At 53.1% G+C, this 20,837-nt stretch overlaps 6 protein-coding genes and 3 non-coding genes across 9 annotated transcripts; 4 read left to right on the plus strand and 5 right to left on the minus strand.

The window, feature by feature from the left end:
- Positions 1-367: 367 nt before the first annotated feature.
- On the minus strand, positions 368-5,761 carry nscA (non-reducing polyketide synthase nscA; the record flags this gene model as incomplete). The annotated part of the gene is made up of 1 exon (XM_025621211.1): positions 368-5,761. One exon carries the CDS (start codon positions 5,759-5,761, stop codon positions 368-370), a length of 5,394 nt encoding a protein of 1,797 aa, XP_025483055.1.
- Positions 5,762-6,394: 633 nt separating this feature from the next.
- BO87DRAFT_450748 (metallo-beta-lactamase domain protein) lies at positions 6,395-7,396 on the plus strand (the record flags this gene model as incomplete). The annotated part of the gene is made up of 1 exon (XM_025628432.1): positions 6,395-7,396. The coding sequence occupies one exon, from the start codon at positions 6,395-6,397 to the stop codon at positions 7,394-7,396; it is 1,002 nt and encodes a 333-aa protein (XP_025483056.1).
- Positions 7,397-7,689: 293 nt separating this feature from the next.
- nscC (FAD-dependent monooxygenase nscC) lies at positions 7,690-9,022 on the minus strand (the record flags this gene model as incomplete). Its single annotated transcript, XM_025628433.1, has 1 exon — positions 7,690-9,022. One exon carries the CDS (start codon positions 9,020-9,022, stop codon positions 7,778-7,780), a length of 1,245 nt encoding a protein of 414 aa, XP_025483057.1. The 3' UTR covers positions 7,690-7,777.
- A 451-nt stretch (positions 9,023-9,473) lies between these two features.
- On the plus strand, positions 9,474-10,214 carry BO87DRAFT_450752 (S-adenosyl-L-methionine dependent methyltransferase; the record flags this gene model as incomplete). The annotated part of the gene is made up of 1 exon (XM_025628434.1): positions 9,474-10,214. One exon carries the CDS (start codon positions 9,474-9,476, stop codon positions 10,212-10,214), a length of 741 nt encoding a protein of 246 aa, XP_025483058.1.
- Positions 10,215-10,526: 312 nt separating this feature from the next.
- nscR (Zn(II)2Cys6 domain-containing transcription factor nscR) lies at positions 10,527-13,427 on the minus strand. The gene is made up of 4 exons (XM_025621212.1): positions 12,724-13,427; positions 12,529-12,666; positions 11,967-12,473; positions 10,527-11,914 (listed from the first exon to the last, which is right to left on the minus strand). The coding sequence occupies exons 1-4, from the start codon at positions 13,099-13,101 to the stop codon at positions 10,604-10,606; spliced, it is 2,334 nt and encodes a 777-aa protein (XP_025483059.1). The 5' UTR covers positions 13,102-13,427; the 3' UTR covers positions 10,527-10,603.
- Positions 13,428-16,452: 3,025 nt separating this feature from the next.
- BO87DRAFT_373920 (PhzF family phenazine biosynthesis protein) lies at positions 16,453-17,710 on the plus strand. Its single transcript, XM_025622672.1, has one exon. The coding sequence runs from the start codon at positions 16,603-16,605 to the stop codon at positions 17,578-17,580; it is 978 nt and encodes a 325-aa protein (XP_025483060.1). The 5' UTR covers positions 16,453-16,602; the 3' UTR covers positions 17,581-17,710.
- Positions 17,711-18,547: 837 nt separating this feature from the next.
- Positions 18,548-18,688, minus strand: BO87DRAFT_t89. The gene has a single exon. It is a non-coding gene; the product is annotated as a tRNA-Leu (tRNA).
- A 125-nt stretch (positions 18,689-18,813) lies between these two features.
- BO87DRAFT_t88 lies at positions 18,814-18,928 on the minus strand. The gene has a single exon. It is a non-coding gene; the product is annotated as a tRNA-Leu (tRNA).
- A 711-nt stretch (positions 18,929-19,639) lies between these two features.
- BO87DRAFT_t87 lies at positions 19,640-19,751 on the plus strand. Its single transcript has one exon. It is a non-coding gene; the product is annotated as a tRNA-Leu (tRNA).
- The last annotated feature ends 1,086 nt before the right edge of the window (positions 19,752-20,837 follow it).

Below are 20,837 nucleotides of genomic sequence, written 5' to 3' on the forward strand. Positions count from 1 at the left end.
ACATCCACTATGATAGTACTTGAGAGACATACATACCCTTTCTGTTCACCCTGGTTTTACCACCATATCAATAATGCCAAGTCCCAGTCTACTAATCATGGGTATGGACTCCAACTGAAAAATTTTAAGTCCTTGTAATTTAAGGTGTCTAACATCATTTTTCTTATGCTCTAGTAACCCCTTTCCGTAGCCCCCTTCATACCTATCCGCCGGAAACCTTTCAAGATTAGTTCCTGCATTTACTCTGATATTCTAATCAAGTGCTCGGAAATGATAGGTCACAGCAATGCAATTACTCTTCACTCCTCTAGTTACAATGTCCAACAATACAAGAAGCAAACAGCCAAAACCAACAAAAGGCTAAACATCAGCAGTATTGCTCCAACCATCCCGTCAAGTCCCCCACAGTAGGACATTCCAAGAACAACGAACTCTTAATCTCCAATCCCATCTCACTCCTCAACTTCTCCGATAGTACCAGCGACATGAGTGAATCCACACCCAGCTGTACGAATGTCGCGTCCGCAGTAAGCTCTGCCACACCCAGGCCTGTCTCGTTGGCATTCAATTCCAGACACTTGCCAGCCATACCAGTCACTGCTGAGGCATCGGCGACGGGGGCCTCCTGTTCAGTTGTGGGGGTTGCGACGCCGCTGGATGAGGGAGAGGATGAGCTGCTAGCTGTCGAGGGTGCAGCGGAGGTAATATTAGGAAGTTGGAGCTGGACTTGCTTCTGCTCTGTCTTGGCCGGCTGGGAAGTAACAGTCTCCGTGGGTGTAGGAGTGAGGGGTTGCTTCTTCACCACCGGAGCAGCGGCAGGAGCAGGAGCAGGAGCAGCATGCGCAGCGGCGTTCTTGTTCGGCGAGAAGAATCGATCCATCAACAAGCGGGGCACTCTACGGAACTTGAGCTGTTCCACGACACCGATGATCTTGTCCTCGCGGAGGATGTACAAGTCACCCGCGTACATGTGGGCCTCGTCCGGCATGGGGAACATGCGGACATAGTTACGGTACCTGCCTCCGGGGATCAAAGGCTCCGTCATGCGGCAGCTACCGCAGCCAGGGGTGACGTAGAAGAAATCCCTAGTGTTGGAGGCGTCACTTCCGTTCATTACCAGGCCTGCCAGGTGCGAGACGCTGTCGATCCAGTGGGGAGGGGTGTGCCAGGTGCCGTGGCGGTCGGTGGTAAGGGTGATGTCGGAGAAGGCCTCGTGGTCGTGGATGACGACGCGGTCCATGCCACGGTAGCGGGGGGCGTAGTCGACGACGTTCTTGAAGAGGGCGTAAGCGAGCGGCTTGGAAAGTGTGCTGGCTTTGTTCTCCGCGGCCATGTGCTGCAGGGCGTCGATGCGGCCCTGGATGAGGTGGGTGATGCGAGACCATTCCGTGGACCAGGCAGCGCCGGTTGGGTCGGCAGGGTAATTGATGCTGCCGGTGGCGAAGGGGGCTGCGGCGCGCTGGTTGGTGGTGGCATCGACGTCGTACCAGGCGAGGAACATATGGCGGGTGGGAAGGTCGAGATGGGCTTCAAAGGCCAGTGGTTGCGGAGTGTTCGAGTTGGTGTTGGCAACTTGGGCGTGTTGGACTTCGAAGTCGCACAGGTCCATGAGGACGTTGTCAGTGCCCGGAACCAAGCGACGGTATAGGTGCTCGCCGACGGTCATAGCCATGTCTGTCCAGATGGAGGAGGTGGCGACGCCGCAATTGTTCATGGTGTGGCCGTGCACGGCTTCGAGGAAGTCGGGGTGCTGAATGTCGGAGATGGCCTTGAAAGTGGCAGTGGTCTTGTCGACAGATTCCTCGGTGACTTGGTGGATAAGGGAGGTGCGCAGAGAAGAGACGGAGGGAACATCGGTGATAGCGCGCTTTTGGCTGCTGCCGTTCTTGATATGCGCCTTGTCCAGGGTCCAGGTTCCCAGGTACTGGATCCAGTAGTTGACCTCGTTCCAGCGGTACTTGGGCAAGCGGAGCAGAGAGTAGGCCTGCTCGTCGGGACGGAAGTACTCGGCCCAAGAGGGGGTGCGGCCAGCCAAGTGCAGCGTGCAGAGACTCTTCGCCATGGTGGCAAAGTTGTCCTCGTTTCGGCGGCAGGAGGAGACGATACGTGCGCCAGGCACCAGGCTGCGCACGAAGCTGGCGCAGATGGGGTGCGGGCCGATGTCGACCCAGAGGGTCTGGTTGTTGACGATGCCGAGCTCCTGGGCGGCGTCGATGGCAGTCGCGAACTGGACGGGCTCGCGGGTGGCCCGCACGATGTACTCTGTGTTGATGGACTTGCCGTCGAAAACGACGCTGCCCAACAGGGGAGAGAGGACGGGGACGCTGGGGGTCTTGAAGGGCACGGCGGCGACGGCCTTGGCGAGGCGTTCCCGGACGGCGTCCATCTGCGCGGTGTGGAAGGCAAAGGGAACATCGACGTTGACACACTTGATGCCTTCAGGCTCGAGCTTCTCGCGGATGGCATTAAGGTCTGGGATCGATCCGCCAATGACGGTGTCCTGGTGTGTGTTCTGGCAGGACAGCTCGTAAGTGGGTGCATCAGGGCCGGTTCCAACCAGACGCTCAATGTCAGTGATGGTAGCGCGCATCGAGAGCATGGCGTGGCTGCCCGGGGTGCAACGTTCCTCGATTAGCTGGGCTCGGTGGCCAACCAGGTAGAGAGCATCCGCCGTGGAGAGCACGCCGGCGACAGCCAGGGCGGCATATTCGCCCAGACTGTGGCCGATCACGGCGTGAGGAGCAGGAATTCCCAGGAGAAGCAGCCAGAGCCTAGCCAGGGCAATCTCCACGATCACAATGCTGAGCTGCGTGACCAGGGCCGTAGCAGTTCCCTCTTCCACCTCGCCGAGGATGACCGGCACAATAGAGGGAAATCCCAGTCGCTGGGACAGGTGGTCAAGCTGGCGCACTTCAGCGTGGAAGGAAGGCAGAGCCTGGAAGAGACCCTGTGCCAGTCCAGCGTAGTATGCACCCTGGCCGGTGAAAGTGAACACCACAGGGGGAGCTTCGGTGGGAATAGGCCGGATTTGAGACACAGCGTCGTTGTTCACGGCGTTGCGCAGGAACTTTTGCAGGGCGGGAATATCGCTGACAGCAGTGGCCACGCGCCAGCTGTGGTGCATGCGCCGCGCACAGGTCGTGTATGATAGGTCACCAAGATCGGTTTCCGGCTTCTCGTCGAGGTAGGCAAGGAGAGTCTCCAAGTTGGCAGCCAAGGACTTCTTCGACTTGGCGGAAATGACTACCGGGTGCGTCGAGCGCTCCTCGCGGGCCACAGTCACCTGCTTCTCAGGGGCATCTTCCAATACCAGGGTTGTGTTACCACCGTGCGCACCGAAAGAGTTCACAATGGCGCGGCGAATCTGGCCTGCAGCCCGGGGCCAGGCAATCTTGCTTCGAGGCAACTGAACCTGGCGCTGCTCGAGATCTGTGGGAATAGCCGGGTTGATGACAGTGGGGATACCGATGTGAGCAGGGATCTCGTTCTTCTGGTACATAAGCAGCACCTTGAGCAGGGAAGCAATACCAGCAGCCGCCTCGCCATGTCCGATATTACTTTTCACCGCGCCCAAGTACAGCGGCTGGTCGGCCCGACGACGATGATTCCGGGGAGCGAAGACATCTAACACCGATTCAGCCTCCTGAGCGTCGCCTGCCTGGGTACCGGTGCCGTGCAGCTCAACATAGCTCACATCCAGCGGGTTGACAGCCGCTTGGTGCAGCACCTGGGTATAGTTCTCCTTCTGGGCGCCAGCATGGGGGTGGGTAATGGAGATAGCCTCCGCTGAATGGTTGGTGGCAGCGGATAGCACGACAGCCAGGATATTATCATTGTCTGCTTCCGCATCCTCGAGACGCTTGATCACAACAGAGCCAACACCGTCGGCACGGCAGTAGCCGTCAGCAGACTGATCCCAGACCTTGCACTGGCCGGTGCGTGACAGGAAGTGGCCGTTGCCCAGACCAGCGTAGTTATCGGGGTCAGTAATGATGTTCAGTCCGCCGGCCAGGACAGTATCGGCTTCACCGGCCCACAGGGCAGAGCAAGCCGCCTGGACGGCAGCCAAACCGCTGGAGCAGGCTGTGTCCAGGTTAAAGGACGGGCCGCCAAACTTGAAGAAGTAGTTGATGCGACCGTTGGCAAAGGCACGCTCACCACCAGGCACGGCGTAGGTGCCGATGTTCTGAGACGCGTTCAGCTCACGCCAGTCGTCACTGGCCTGTCCGTAGAAGGTGGCAATGCGCTTGGGGTTGGACGAGGGCGTGCGGCCAGAGACCACACCTGCCATCTCCAGGGCTTCGTAAGCGGTGACAAGGGCAAGACGATGCATAGGGTCAGTCTGCTCAGCCTCCCGGGGGGACATGTTGAAGAATCCGGCATCGAAGAGCCCGGGCTGGTCGATGAAGTTGCCAAAGGGAGTGCGCGTAGCGTTCTCGGTCTCGCCAGTCGGGTCGTAGTGCGTTTCAAGGTCAAAGCGATCCGCAGGCACCGTCGTGTGAGTATCGCGACCCTGTGCAAGCAACTCCCAGAAGAGGTCGAGATCATTAGCGCCGCCGGGCATGCGGCAAGCCATGCCGACAATGGCCAGTTTCGAGTCTGCGTATGACTTGGGCTGGCGCGCACCGTAGTCTTGGAATACCCAGGGGATGAGATCGGTGGTCTTGATGGTCCGGTCAGGAAAGCATGCCTCCAGGGCTTTCAGCAGACCCTTGAATACCAGCGAAGTGCGGTAGGTCTCAATCTGGCACTGTGTGGCATCAGCACAGCGCTCAGTACGGTCGAGGATACCGGCCGTGATGTTGTCCAGAAAGATGGTGCCAGTCAGCAGCTCTGTGCTGATGGCGCGGAACAGCTCAGCGGCCGTGGTGGCCTCGAAGGGCTGTCCAGACCGCGACGAGAGTAGTGCCAGCTGCACCGGCCTAGAGGTGGGGATGACGGATCCATCGGGGTAAAGAACACGATGGATGGTCTCCTCGTCATAGAGATGGGCCGCATGGCAGAGACCATCATACACAGGAAGGGCAAGAGACTTAGAGTAGCGCAGGCGCTGAGAGGCCCGGAAGGCGGCACGGATGCGCGAGGGAGGACCGCTGACACTGACAGAGGTCTTGTCGGCAGCACTGATGAACACCTTGAGCAGCTCGGGAGTGCCCGTCTCCGTGTTGTATCGCGACAGCTCCTCCTGCAGGTCGGACGCTGTCTCGCCGGTGACAACATGGGCCCAGCTGAGCAAGCTGCCGTCTGCCTGGGGAGCTTCCAACTTGCGGGAGATATCGTGGACGTAGACGCCCAGGCGGAAGGAGACCCGCACACACTCAGCACCGTTCTGGACCACCTCAGCCAAGTGAGTGGACAATGCAACACCAGCGGCGGCGAGCAGGCCAATACTAAGACCAGCCAAGGTGGTCCGGTCTGCGGAGAGGTCCCAGGCATGCTCCTCGGCCTCGTAGTGGCCAATAAACATTCCCAATTCCAGAATGGTCAGCAGGGCGCTTTCCATAGCAGCTCCCAGAGGGCCTTGACGAAAGTCGACCTCGGTTAGTGGCATCAAATTTTCGAAATGAGGCACCAGCTTCTTCAGCTGCTCGGGAAGCTGGGCAACTTCATTCTGGAGCACGCGAGTGGACTCCTCCAGGAAGGTTGCCAGCTGGCGAAAGCGCCGGTCCTTGCCGTGTCGGTGCAGACCGCGGAAGAGGGTCTTGAGATCGTCATTGGGGAATTCGTTTCCGAAGAAGACCAGCTTCGTAGGGGCGGACATGGTAATTTATTGGTTGATTGAATTAGATTCGTTTGAGTGAGAGGGTTTGTGGTTTTGGGGAGAGAGGTAACTGCTTTGCTTTGCTGTGCTGTGATGTGCTGTGTTGGACTGAGACGACATTTCCAGCAACGGCGAGGTTTAATGCTCTCTATATACCCTTCGTCATCTCAGCAAAATGAGTCTGAATCTGCGACCGAATCTCGTGGATTTCTCCACGTCCGTTTCGGACAATGAAGCTGAGTCGATTCAGCATCATCATCTCATCATCATCGCGATGCAGAATGGGGCCATTGTCGGACGGCGTAGTGACATCGCTCGGGTTTTGATTCTGAATCCTGCAGAATCCCTCGGCAGATAAAAGTCGGATTTTAAACTTTGTTTCAGGTACTCTGAGAAGAATGATAGTATTCGTGGGATTGGATGTTGAAGAAAAGTGACAGGATCGGACGGACAAATGGGGCTGATGTCAGATTTCGTTCGGATGGCATGGCCTCCACGTGTGTCCGATTAAACTCCGTTCCAGAACCAAAATAGAAGCATTGAAGATAGTATAGAACAACAAAATGGGCCCAGTTCCCCCATATCCAGAATTTGACGGAATGAGTGAATGGTCACTACGAACTAGTATTCAACATGGCGTTCCGTATCCCCTTCGCTCAGTCCTTCTGGCAGGAATATCTGTCCGGCCAGGAAGCCAACCTGCCTCGTCTTCCCGAAGTCGAGCAAGTCACCGAGAGAGTGATGCGCATTCTCGGAGGTAATCCCGGGCGCATGCAGCTGCAAGGAACCAACACATACCTCGTGGGGACGGGCAAATTCCGAATTCTCATTGACACCGGCCAGGTAGTCCACCTATACCTTCCTGCCATGAATACTTCTAACGCCGAACAGGGTGAAGCAAGCTGGATTCAAGCTCTCACGGAACAACTGGGATCCAACGGTCTAGAAATCTCCCACGTCCTGCTCACTCATTGGCACGGCGATCATACCGGCGGAGTCCCCGACCTCATCAGCTACAACCCAGAACTGTCCTCTCGAGTATACAAAAACACCCCCGATCTCGGCCAACAAGCCATCCACGATGGCCAAAAGATCCAAGTAGAGGGCGCAACTATCCGCGCTGTCTTTACTCCCGGCCACGCCTTTGACCACATGTGCTTCCTCTTGGAGGAAGAAAACGCCCTCTTCACCGGGGACAATGTGTTGGGACACGGATACTCCGTCGTTGAAGATTTAGGCACGTATATGACCAGCCTGTCACACATGGCGGACCTCAATTGCGCGCTCGGGTATCCAGCGCATGGAACACGCATCGAGGATCTTCCGGCTAAGATGAAGGAATATATTCAGCATAAAGAGTCGAGGATGCGGCAGGTACTGGCCGCGTTGGAGAGAAGTCGGGCTAGGATGGCAGCAACCGGGGGAGGGCATCGTGCCGGCGCTTTAACGTTTCCGGAGCTTATTAACTCTATGTATGGAGGAATTCCGGATGAGGTTGAGCAGGCTTTGACGCCGTTCTTGAGTCAGGTTTTGTGGAAGTTGGCGGAGGATCGGAAGGTTGGTTTTGAGGGAGAGCCGAGTCAGAGACGGTGGTTTGCAGTAGGGCAGCCAGCTGCAGCTGCGGTGAGGTTGTAGATTCATTCCAAAACTCTATTTGTATTTAGTTGCTGTTCTTGTTCATACCAGTTGTGCTGAATACAGTCCTTCAGTTTGAATAGCTAGACCAATGCTCAATGGTGGCTTCAATTCATGACCAATATGTCGCAAGCACAGTTCATGACTCGGAAAATCAGATTTATTAAGCCCATTATTATTACTAGGACAGTTGTTCCTGTTCTAGTTGATTGAACATAGTATTGACAATTCTTGTATTGTAGTAAACATAGCAAACACTATATTGCTTATCCCACAAGCTATCAATTCACTGCATACAATCAACTCCAGATTCAGTGGGAAATCAATCAGACTATCTCAACGTTAAGACATAACTCCCAGCACACCAGATACAGCTGCTAATCAATGAGCCTCCACTTCCTTCATAGCAGCCATCATCTTCTTCTTTTCCGCAATTTCCACCCACTCCCTCATAGGCCGATGCAACTGAAAGAACCTCTGCCTAGACCGTCTCACAGCCTCCTGACAGCGTCTCCACGCACGATCATAGTACCCCGTCACAGCAGCATCCAACTCCCCTTCCTTACCCATCAATGCCTCTGCCAACTCCACCGCATCAACCAGGGCATGATTACCCCCTTCACCTCCGAAAATCGGCATCGCATGCCACGAGTCCCCAATAAACACCACCCCCTGCTTCTGCGCAGCATTCACATCCTCCCTCGTCACCGACACACACCGACTCACCCAGTTGAACACCCGATGAGTCGGCAACGCCTCGGCATTAAGCAGCTGGGACCACGGCCTCGCCAGATCCCGAGACGCAATTTCCTCCAGCAGTGCTGGAGGAATCTGCTTAGCCTCCGCGGCAGAGACATGCGGCCGATAGAGGGGATCCTCGGTATCCTGATCGGCTATACTCGGTCTCGAATACGACCAGTCGAGATGGACATGCGTCGGGGTGATATTACAAACAGTAATGGGGGTATTAAACCCATCGCCCACACCAGCCAGAATATTCGATGGTCCGGAGTGCGGACGGATCAGATTATCGAATTCCTTGCGCGGGAGTTCCAATTCGCCATGGTACACCACCACGGGCACAATATCCGGGCTCACATGAGGCAGGATCTGAGAGCGCACGGTAGAGTGCACACCATCAGCTGCGATGACAAGTGAGCCCTGGTATTTTGCGCCGTTCTCGAAAGTGGCCGTCACGTTGCCCATTGAGCCCTGCACACTGCGGAGACGGTGGCCGTAGCGGATGTCCACTTCCTCGTCGCCGCTATCGGCGATCCAGGTGCGGAGGGCATTCCGGTTTGCCCGCACGATGCATTGCTTGGCTTCTGGGTCTGGAGCGACTAGCAGGTTTCCGGTATGGTTGTCCCGGAGGGCTTGGTCGATCCAGCCGGTTCCGCCGAGGATGCGGTCCGGGGCGACGCCCCGGGTGAGACTGCGGAGGGGCAGGTCGCCCAGGGCTGTAAGGAGGGAGGTGTAGCCCCATTCGCGGAGGCTAATGGCGTAGCCTTGAGTGCGGTCGGGGGTGGAGGCTTCGAAGACGATGTTGGGAATGGAGGCGTTGGTGAGAATGCGGGAGACGGTGAGGCCGGAGAGGCCAGCGCCGATGATGAGGATGGGAGGGGTCATTGTCTTCGATCAGTATAATTTAGATGGTGAGTTATAGTGGTCCTCTTCTTCATGACTTGCTCCATTTTAATAATGTCTCTTAATCTTTGCCGGACGGAATAGTATACGCTCAGGGTATAGTCTGACTAGATGCGTTTGGCCCCCACGATGGGAATCCGATCATGACATTATCAAAAGCCGGTCGGAGTAAATCCTAAGTAGTCCGTTCAGTTTTGCGTCGGATTCTAACTCTATTCCTGTTTCTGCATCTGTTTCATGCCCATGTGGCATGCAATGCGTCTTTGACGTTTTCCGAAGTCCTGTCCGATCTGACACTGTATACTCCCCGAGGATGAAGTATAAAATGTCTCTCCGCCACGAACAACCTCACCATCATAACGAACACAAACCCTCAAACAGCAAGCAAAGCTCATCACTTCAATCAATCAAATCTTTACTCAAACAATCCAAAATGGCCTCAACCACCACCACCACAATTACCTCCTCCACCCCACCCAAACCCCAACCCCAACCCCAAGAACAAATCTACACCCCCTGGCGCCTCTTCATCTACGACATCTGGGTCCTCGGCATCGTAAGCACCCTCGCCTGGGGCTGCCGAATCAGCACCTACCTAATCCCCTTATTCCGGTCCAACGTGGGCAAAAACCACCTGGACATCGGCGCCGGCACCGGCTACTACCTCAACCAAGCGCAGATCCCGTCCAGCACGACCCTCACAATCGTGGACAACGAAACGCACGCACTCAACGTGGCTCTAGCGCGCTGCAAACACCCCTCCACCAAAACCCACGGCATAGTCACCGACATCCTGCAACCCTCTCCCTTCCCAGAATCCTACTCCACCAACGAAAAGAACCACAAATTCGACTCCGTCTCAATGTACTACCTCCTGCACTGCTTGCCCGTCCCCATGGCCAGCAAATGCAAGATCTTCACGCACATCAAGAAATACATGACGGAGGACGGGGTGGTCCATGGTGCGAATGTGCTGGGTAAGGGGGTCAGGAAGGATAATTGGTTTGCGGCGATTATTCGACGTGGGTGTTTAAATCATGGGGTGTTTCATAATGAGGAGGATAATGCGTTTGAGTTTGAGAAGGCCCTTAGGGAGAATTTTTGGGAGGTGCAGACTTGGGTGGTTGGGAGTGTTTTTGTTTTTAGGGCTAAGAGGCCGATTTTTGATGCTTAGGGGGGTTTGAGGAGTGGCTACTATTTTAGTGCTTGAGGGTGGGAATGTCGTAGGGGCGGGGAGGGATAGAGGGAGAGGTGGATGTTTGGGGACATTGGTGGTAGATACATGGGATCTATTGCTGTGTTAGGCTTAGAAGATCATCTAGTACTTGGTTTTGTTTCAGAATTGAATGATCTGCTTACTGTATCATCAACACTAGGAGAACTATGAGTAGTTAAGCACTGGCATCGGCTTTTAGTCGCCTTTTGCGGGTTTTAACCCCTTCACCCATTACTACTAAACAGGTTCATGTCTTGTCCGAAAGGAATTGCCAAGTGTTTCTAGATTCAGATTCTCGCTTCGATTACAATCATATCATCGTTACTAGCAAAAGCCACCAGCCACTATTAACTCCCCCAGTTCATATCGAAAAAGAACATATCCGGCCCCGCGATCTCATTGAACGGAATCCCCGAGAACAGCTCCTCCCACATCATATCCGCCCCCGGATCCATCCCGTCCGCCACCGCCGTCGTCGTTGGAGGTACCCCGAAGAGCGAAGGGTTGTCCAACGACGGCGGCGAGAGCGCCTCCCAGGTGGATACCGGAAGGAGAGACGGCAACCCCAGATCCGCGGGCGGGGTGGATCCGGTGGGCACCGGCCAAGAGCAACCGGACACATGTCGATCATCATTACTGCTCTGCGGCCGAGGTATGCCCGGGAATGTTGGTGGAGTGGCTGGGCTCCAGTTGGTGCTAGGGAGACTGCTCGGTGGAAGTGCGGCTGGTACCGCCAGTTTCTCTCTCATACGCCGCATGAGTTGCCCGAACGGGCCGCCGAGAGACCGTCCCAGCGTCGCCTCATGCTGCAGGTACGACGACTCGAGCAGCGGCCAGGCGTACCGCACCAGGGCAGTGTCGCTGCTCACATAGCACTCCGCCAGAGCCATGGCCAGTGCGTACCAAGGAATTGTCACGTACCAGCGGAAGCCCTCGGCGCGGGGATCCGTGTGCATGAGCTGCGCTTTCTCCAGCACGGGAAGGCAGAGACGCAGCAATTCGGTGTTACCCTCGCGGCGAGGCGGCGGTGCTCGTCCGTGCCACTGAAGCGGTCGCGCGGCTGCCAGTCGTACCGTCGCGATTAGACTCTGCGTGCCGTGCCAGGTGAACCACGCGTACGCAGAGGTGCCGGGGTCGCAGAAATGGAGGAGTCGCAGTGCTTCTTGTTCGAAGTGCCGGGCTTGCTGCTGCGGCCAATTGGGGTCGCATGTGCGGGTGCGGGATGTTGAAGTGCCGGAGGTAGAGGATGCGGGAGTTGAAATGCCCCCGTCGACCTTGCGATCGTGTTGAGCAAAGTTGAGAAGACGACCCGTCCGCTGTGCATGATAGGTAACCAGCGCAAAGGTCGTGTCTGTCAGACCCTCCCGGTTGGGGTCACAAGGTGCAGCCGTGGTCGGATCAAAGTCCGAGTCATTGATGTGGTGAGGAAGAGCCGTGGATGCTGACTCGTCGACGCTGATAAGTGGCTCGGATGCCTGACCGAATGAGGCCTGCAAATCCATCAGGCAAATGGTAAACCACAGACGCCTCCGCATCTGCTGATCAAAAAAGGTCTCTGTCTCAGGATCTAAATAAAGACCGAGGCCTTTTCCTATTCGTACAGCCAGAGCGATCAGAGTCCAAACAGCTGGGGTGCGATCTTCCGATCTCCTAGCTACCTAGAGAAAGTCAGTCTGATGTCGCTTCTTTTTGGTCAAGTCCAATTCATACCAGATACAAAATAAACGCTTGCAGAACGGTAATATCGCGGCTAGTGAGCAAACCCGCACGGCCAATGGCCGTCTCACAGGCCACACGAGACTCAGCCAACAAATCTGCCTTGCTGGCATGAAACATTACTGAGCACTGGTTTTCCGTCATGCTGCTAATAGCCGAGTAGCTGACGGCGGAACCCAGTGCTTCTACCGAGGGGTGACCATCGGCGTACGCCAGATAGGTTTCACCCTGAACCATCCATCGGTTCAGCGACGGGCGATGGAGGATCTTGATCACGGGGTCGACTTGTTGGAGGTACACTTCACAGAGCTGACGAGCGACCACCGGATTATGCAGCGGACTCATGGACCGTAGGGCTGCAGAAGGATTGCTAGCCCCGAGGCCAAGAACCTGGATTCCGTCATCATTGGGTGGCTCGGCCTTGGCTGAGTCGGAGGAAGGGATCGGGCCTTCTTGGCCTCCGGCCAGTGATGATTCGACCACATCGCGGAGTCCGTGAATCTGCATGTGTCCGCGTCAGCATTCTTTCCTTCCTGGTCCAGGTTGGCAGACCTACTTCATCCACCAAGTCGGCCCAGAACTGATCGGGCCGTTGCAACATGAGACGCTTAGAAACAATAGAACTATTTAGGATGGGGGAAGTATTAGGATTCGGAGCCGTTTGGAATGTGGAAGTGTCGGATAATTGGACGGACTGGTCATTGCCGAGGTCAGCATTCCGCGAGGCTGAAAGAGCAGGGGTGTAGCGCACCTGTTCCCGCGAAGTTGCGGATGGAGTTCGAGTATGGGTGTGGGAGCTCATCCCCTGGATGAGAGCTTCTAATCGGTGTATTCGTTCCTGGAGATCCTCATTGACGGGGACCGTGGGCTGGATCATCCGATCGGTGTCCCCGGGAGCTGATGTGGGCGGAGGCGATGACACTCGACGCGGACGAGTAGCATGTCGGCCTCGGGGGAGTCGCGTGCGATAGATGGGAACACAGACCGTTCCGGAGGCAGCACAGTTGGTACAGGGGGTGAGCTTGTCGCACTTGACCTTGCGCTTGCGGCAGAGTTCGCAGCTGAGTTGGGGAGTCGTGGTGGTTTTTCGCGGGGGTAGCGATCTGGCCGGGGAACTGCGTTGTTCCATCACGCTGATAGAGCTGACTCTATATTTCTCTCTCTTTCTTTCTTTGTCTGTCTGTGTTTGTCGCTTTTTCACTCCTTTTATTGTTATGCGTTCCTCTTTGTAGGTAGATGGTGATCTTGAATCTTCGACGTCTGAAGGAATGCGATGACGATGGAAGAAGTATCTCTTGATTGTTCGGCGGCAAGAGATAATAATAAGCTGGATCCGGTCATCCGCCAGACGCAAGGAAATGAACGACAGGGGTTGTGGACAAGTAAGTTAGTAAGTAGTATGCTGCAGCATATTCGACGCAATCCTCCCAGGCAGGCCAGATTCTTCTAATTCCTGTTGCGATGAATCAGAAGGAATACGAAACGACGATGGGGGGATCTCCGCACAGGACGTCAGCAAGCCCGCTGGTCAGGGCTGGTGCATGCTAAGCCCACCCGGGCATATGCACCTATTCTGGCCCCCATCGCAATCCTGCTTCCATCGGTCTTGTGCTGGTCGCGGTGCTTCTTGCTCCCGCATCCCGCTGAAACACTCTAAACCTTTTTGCCCGCTATTGTGGTCAGATTTGAACTCAAGATACCTTCCTCCCCTCGCAACAAATATGATTCGGTTATTGCTCGGCTGCAAGTCCCCACCCCCTTCCTTCTTCCCCTCTTTCTCCCTCCCTCAGTCAGCAATTCCTGGTGTGGTTCAGTCCCACCCTAATTTAGTAGTCATCTACAACGTTCTTCGCGTGGGCAGACCAAGCACAGGCAAGATCGGCCTGAGTGGTCGCCCTACCAGTCCGGTTAGAGGTTGGCAAAACTGTTACCTACTAGGTTCCTCCAGCAGACCATGATCTTATCGGTTTGCTCGTGGCGCTGCGACCACGTGTGACCGGGCGATCTCGATCGATTCTCCTACCACCATAGTACTGCGTGGTCGGTCGCTATCCCTAGAAACTCCCTCGTATGGAGATGGTAGATATTACCTCTCCATTCACTTCGACTTACCGCTAGACTAAGAATCACTTCGGACATTTCAAAGCTTCTACAATGGCGTTTTCTGGAATTTAACGCCGATGTTAGATTAAGCGGAATCTATCCCGAGGCATCGGAGGTTATCACTCTCCGACGAAGGAATGCCAGAATCCGTGGCTATTTTCCACCTGCTACCAAGTGGAGCCTTGATGATCCCTACCCGCAACAGCGATGGGACGAAATCCGAGTCTGTTGGGTGGGGGGAGCGTGTCAGATCGAACGATCAGCACATTGCCACCTTCTACTTCTGTTTAGCATCACAGTATCTCGATATACTTTCCTCGTGTCCAGCAGTCCAGGGCTATTGGAGGATTCTCCCGGCAATCCACCCGTCCAGCTTCTTGGGGCCAAACCAATACCTCACCATTCTTCACGCTTTATCCCATCCTCAAACCTAACTTTGACTTTGCTGGTCGTAACCCAGACGGGATCAACGCCCTGAGCCGGATTCTGAGCTAAGCGAACAGCGTAGCCTGCAGAATATGACAAGCCAGTTAGATATGATATCACGGTGTCGATCAGACTCCCCTCACAACAAACAGATAGCACTGTCTCCCACGCGAAACACATTCCTCTCTGGCCCGCGAGTAGAGACATCCTCTGCGGCATTCTGATACAAATGAGCCACTGCAAGCCGTCAGACCACAAACTCCCTCTCGTATATGTACATAAGATGGACCAGGAGCCGTGTCGATCCTCACGGCTTGCTTGGTCACCACAAAGCATTGGACAAGCCTTGTTGGTTATACTTGGCTCTGCTTCAGTGAGCGTCTTCTTGAGCCTTCGACGACCAATACGAGCCGCACCTACTTATACCATCCCTTACATTAGCTGCAAATGAAGTAGAATCTTGGCTGACCAACCAACATCATCCCAGTGCCTACTTTTTTAGGATCTGAGGTGAAATCCTCGAGATAACAGACTTTGCAGTGAGTGGTCAAAATTCCTATAGATCATGTCGCGAATGACATCAGAAATGTGATCGAACAACGTGTAGGTCCCGCTCAGGTTCGACAACAGCCGTGGCTCAGCTTATCAGAGTTATGCGGTATCCTCTCGCCTCCTTACGTATAGACATGAAACAAGTGTATCTTTCTTCTTTTGACGTCTTCCTTAGCAGTGTACTATTGCACAGCCTGCCTTTATGCCTCTCTGACGATGCTTCGTCATCAACGCTATCTCGTCATTGGGCTGTGATGCTGACTCATGCACAACAGGCAACTGCTTCTGAAACCAACTAGCTAGGCAGTTCTCTTATCAAATAGTTACCTAGACAGGCAAGCTTGCCTATGTGGTGTCAGAGCATTCACATATTCAAGCTACCTCTCGCCTACTCAAACAGGGAATCAACTTCACTTCTTACCGAACCGCCCGTGGTTTTAGGCAACTATCTGTAGCTTTTGCTATGTGATACAAATTCTTGTAGCAAGTCTCGATTGTTTGATTGAAACATGGGCATCTTCACCATCCCTTCTTAGCCAACATAACTGTTGCCCGAGCCATGTGAGCACTAGATTCTGTGTTGTACACCTAGACTACCCGGGCGCAACAGAAGCAATTATGCATTCCTGGGCACTGATTATGCTAGGCAGCGCTATAAGGCCCTTTGCTATTATGCATTTCCCTCAATGCTTGAAGTTCAATGTTGGAGTGGGCAGCCATCCAATCTCATGTTCGGTTCTAGTTTGATTTCACTCTTTTACAGCCGATCTGGCAACATCAGACTACTGAAATAAGCTCGTCTGGTGGGTCAGTCGATGGTGCCGGGTCTTTAGCGTATGCCATCCACAGAACTTCCCCTTGCTTGGGACGAGCAATGGTTCAAGAGACACGTGGTCGCACAATTCCCAGGACCTGCGAAAAGCAAGGGACTCTAATCTGCGGTAGCCTCTGAGCTGAAAACTACATCATGGGTCTAGATGCTTACAAGGCATTAGGGATTCCTGTCAACGATGTCGTGGGGCACATTGTAGCATTCCTAATGGAAGTAGCGGTTGCAATGTAACTTGCTGATTCACGCCGGATCTATCCAGGTCGCTACTGAAGATACAATTAAGATGCGATCAGCTGCTACTGCATTCCAAGCATAACATGCATCGCACCAGTAAACTAAAAGTCCCCACCAACAGACTTTGTGGTTGGCATTCCACGTGCAAGCACCGGGGAGAACATGCCGCACACCGAAAGAATTTTCTGGCATCCAATCTGTCAATCAAACCCCATTCACAAGTGCCGGCATTTTGCAGCCTCTAGTGGAGCCATCACTTCTAACCGAGCTGGAGAAGTATGGTTCCTGGGATATCCGCATGCTATTCGGAGGGCGTGGAGATTCCCTACCATCGCCTGATCCAATCCCTTCACGTCATGACTCATACACTTTTCTCCTCCCAATTATATCTATACTTCGACACCGTCCATGGTCCCATTCATTCCTCAACCCTTAAATATAATCGCATCTACCTCTACTGAACAAATAGTATCAACAATCAAAATGACTCAATCCCTCCGCTTCCTCACCCTCGACGTCTTCACCACCACCCCCTACTCCGGCAACCCGCTGGGCGTGGTCTTCCTCCCTACCAACAACACCATCACACAATCCCAAAAACAAACCATCGCCCGCGAATTCAACCTTTCTGAAACCATCTTCATCCACCCCACGGACCCCGCCACCCCCTCCGTCCGCAAAATCGACATCTTCACTACAGACGAAGAACTCCCCTTCGCCGGCCACCCCACCATCGGCGCAGTCTCCTGGTTCCTGCAGCATTCTCCGGAAGAGTCCGACCGGAAAGATGTCACAACTCTTCTCACGAAAGCCGGTCCATTCGCCATTTCTCGCGTATCGCCTTCATCAGATGGCGGTGTAGTGGCCGCTCAAATCGCACACAACGTGCACATCCACTCATCGCGGTTCCCGCTGTCAGAGATGCTGAGATTGCATCCTTCTCTGACCCCTTTCCTCTCCAAGGAGAGGAATGCTAGCTTCCCCGTCTTCTCCATCGTCAAAGGCATGAGCCAGGTCTTGGTTGAATTGCCCAGCTTGGAGGCGCTGGCTGCCACGGAAGCCCCCGTGAGCGGGGAAATTATTCCCTGCAAATCTGTCTCGCAAGGCGGATACCTCGATGAGGGGTGGGAAGGTGCTGGTTTGATTGTCGTTTACTTCTATGTTCCTGGGATTCATGATGAGGCGACAGGGAAGAAGGTCATCCGGTCGAGGATGTTGTTGAGGAACTTTGAAGACCCGGCGACGGGCAGTGCGGCGAGTGGATTGTCGAGTTATTTGGCTCTTACTAGTTCTGGTGAGGGGAAGGTCGAGTATGATATTGTGCAGGGGGTGGAGATGGGGAGGAGATCGGATATCAGTGTTGCTGTTAGTACGAAGAGTACTGGTGGTGAGAAGAAGATTGAGACGGTGGAGTTAAGGGGAAGTGCGGTGCGGGTTATGAGTGGGGAGTTGGTTGTTTGATTCTTCGATTGTCAATAGGTAACTGTTTTGTTGGTAGGGATAAAATCCTTGAGATTGTCTTTTTGGGCATACAATAAGCATTCAGTAGTAGTAGCAGTACTGATGCGAGTACACCAACATTGGATTAAAGCTCCAGATGCTGCGTGAGGGTATAAAGAAGACAGCTAATGGTTATTTGGATAGTTATTTGCAGTTATAAAAGGTTATTATTAACTAGTTACATTATAGTTATATAAGAGCCATAAGTACCCTCCTTCGTCTCTACAAAAACTACAATTTATTTTTTTCATGTAGAAAAAAATATCCCTTCTCTTGAAGAAACCATAGTCACATCTCATAATATACTTTGGGCAATACATAAATAACTCTCTTTCCTTCATTCCCAGTGCTGGTCAATAGTACCATGCAGTCCCCAACCGCGGAGCAAATATATATATTGACAGCCCGCCCCACCCATACATCCCATATTATGATCCAACTTAAGCACACCTCACAGACCTAACTATAAACACCATTACTAAGACGCAAAGACATAGATAACCAAGATAGTATGACAGATCAATAATACTGCACATTATGACACCTATCCAGTTAACCCCGATTGATCCCTGCATGACATCCCCACGAGCTTAGACTCAATCCACCCGGGGGAGAGGGACAGAGATAGGCAGTATGGGGAATGTATATTAATAGTCTTGAGAAGTTTATACAGGGTCTGTGTTTTATATATTATTATCAGGATGTTCACCTACTGCTAGGATTTGAAGTATGCAGTAGTAGTGTTTGTTGTACTTGTTATTCGTCCTAATAGTGATAGATAGATACAACGCGATATGTTAATAGTACAATAGTTGAAAAGAGATGATCATAATTGTCTGTATGTCATAGTAACGATGATAACAACTAAATAAAGTCAACAAACATAAAAAGAAAACAAACAGGGAGGAAAGTGGGGGGGAAAAAGAAATGGCAAGAACGGGGTTCGAACCCGCGCCTCTTACGAGATCGCATTTCCGCTAAACGATTTACCAGTCCAGTTCTAATAAACCAAACCAGGAAAGTTCCAACGACTTAAGTGCGACGCCTTAAACCACTCGGCCATCTTGCCTATTCAGTACCTTGTTTTTCCGAAAGTTCGGATCAAGAGAGGGTTGGGGTGGGGCTGGTTGCAGGGATGAATGACATGTGATCAAAGAAGTGATGAGAACGAAAATCAATGGATAAAAAAGATTATGACAAGAGTGGGACTCGAACCCACGCCTCTTTCGAGACTGCAATGCTATCCAGCTGTTGCTGGACAAGATATTTCACTTGAGTGCAGCGCCTTAGACCACTCGGCCATCTTGCCTGTTGATATCGATTGCTTCGCATTATTGGTAATGTATTGGGGATCGTGATGGGGGGGTGGAAGGTGTCATTGTAAATGGGAATATGTTGTGTTGGTTTTGTACTCTGGGTTTGGAGGATATTTTGGGGAGTATGGATTCTGCAGACGGTTGTATTCGTTCGGGTTATCGATTATTTCTTTGATGTCCACTCGATCATACGATGGTGCAGTTAGGTGGATAGTATGCTGAATTTGAACAAACTAATATACATGCCAGTAGTTTATTATATGTGGCTACCATAGAAAGACACATTTTCATATCCATCACCACAGCGCATGGATGGATGGATAGCGTATGCAGTTAAAGTTACTATTAGTTAGACCATCCATTAACACTTTACCGTAGCTAGAGTCTAAAGTGCAGTTGTGTATCCAGTGCAGTTGTAGATGAAATGTGGGTGGGGAACTACCCATCTTCACGGGCAAAAGCAGGGCGACTGTCACATTCCAGTCCCGCGTACACGAATAACCTCGTGCCTTTTTCTGAAGAAATAATGCTGTTTTCCAGTAAGGCTGATCGCGGAGAAAATTATCTTATTGATGAGGGACTTCACGGAACTGACAGGTCGAGATAACAACACTGTATCTTGACTTCCGAGATATGACAGGTCCATTTGCTTCGATTCTAATTCCTTGCAGTATATGCCACAAAATTGGCCAGTTAGTCATCAAGGCAAGATGGCCGAGTGGTCTAAGGCGCTGCACTCAAGTGAATAGCTTGTCCAGTTCAACTGGATGAATTGCAGTCTCGAAAGAGGCGTGGGTTCGAGTCCCACTCTTGTCATATCGTTTTGCTCCTATTTTTGCATCCACATGTACCCCGTATCGAGCGCGTGCAAGTAACAAAAAAAAACATCGGCTAGGGCCATAGCAAATCTAACTATAGCACCGGGGAAGACATCCGGCAGCTGTCCTAGCTTTGAACATACCGAATATGACCGTGGCATCCTGAAAGCGGACTACGGGTGAGGATGCACCATGCCGAGACGGAGTAGGGGGAAAGCTAAGTTGGTGTCGGGGAGCCTACGCAGCCAAGTCTAAGCTCAAAATTGTCTAGATCCAGAAGATCAGCACCGTTGGCGAGACGAAGCTGGATGGGATGGGCGGCCGGGTCCACCAAATCTCTGGGCTAAAAAGGATTTGGGGGTCGGACCCGCCCCGCTAAGTGGATGATCGTGCGGTGGGATTAATCAATTAGCATCAGCAGGTTGGGAAGCCAGTATATTTATTGGGACTCCTGCTCCTGGGGAGGAAGTGAAGCTTTTTGATGCATCAAGTTGTTTTCCGAAGGATACGAGGTGATGGTGGCAGTCGTTATAGTTGCTGCAGAACCTTAGTGCAGATATGGGGGGAAGAAGGGAGAGTAGATTGGCCAGCGTGGGCTGCGTGGCACAAGCAGATAGAGTGCAGCACCCTGGTTGCTTTTACGTTGACCGGGATCATATCGATGCAGGCGCCCAGGCCACGGCGACCTGAAACGCCAGACCAGGTTGGACCGGGATGAAGATGCAACTAGCGTGAGAGTCAAACCAGCCCAGATGATCTGCGAATTATTCGTAGTTCGTGTGAAATATAGGGGACATCTGACTTATGGCGGGCGAGAGGATAAGACAGAGAGAGGCTTGAGAGGCCTGTCCAGACCAGATAGAACCCCTCCCGGGCGAAACCCGTATGGGCAATTTGGATGGTGCAGGAAGTGTGTGGTGATTCTGGCCCCAACCGCCACTTCATCAGCACCAAGGCTGGGCAGCGCATTCCCATTGGTATGACTGGCCAAGTGGTCGCGCGGTCGGTCAATCAAAAACGTGGCGGCCACGAGCTATAGCCACGCACAACCTAAGAAAAGGGTTTCAAGGAGGTCTGACATGGG

This window comes from Aspergillus neoniger (genome assembly GCF_003184625.1).
Source record: "Aspergillus neoniger CBS 115656 unplaced genomic scaffold BO87scaffold_6, whole genome shotgun sequence".
In the NCBI taxonomy this organism is placed as follows: domain Eukaryota; kingdom Fungi; phylum Ascomycota; class Eurotiomycetes; order Eurotiales; family Aspergillaceae; genus Aspergillus; species Aspergillus neoniger.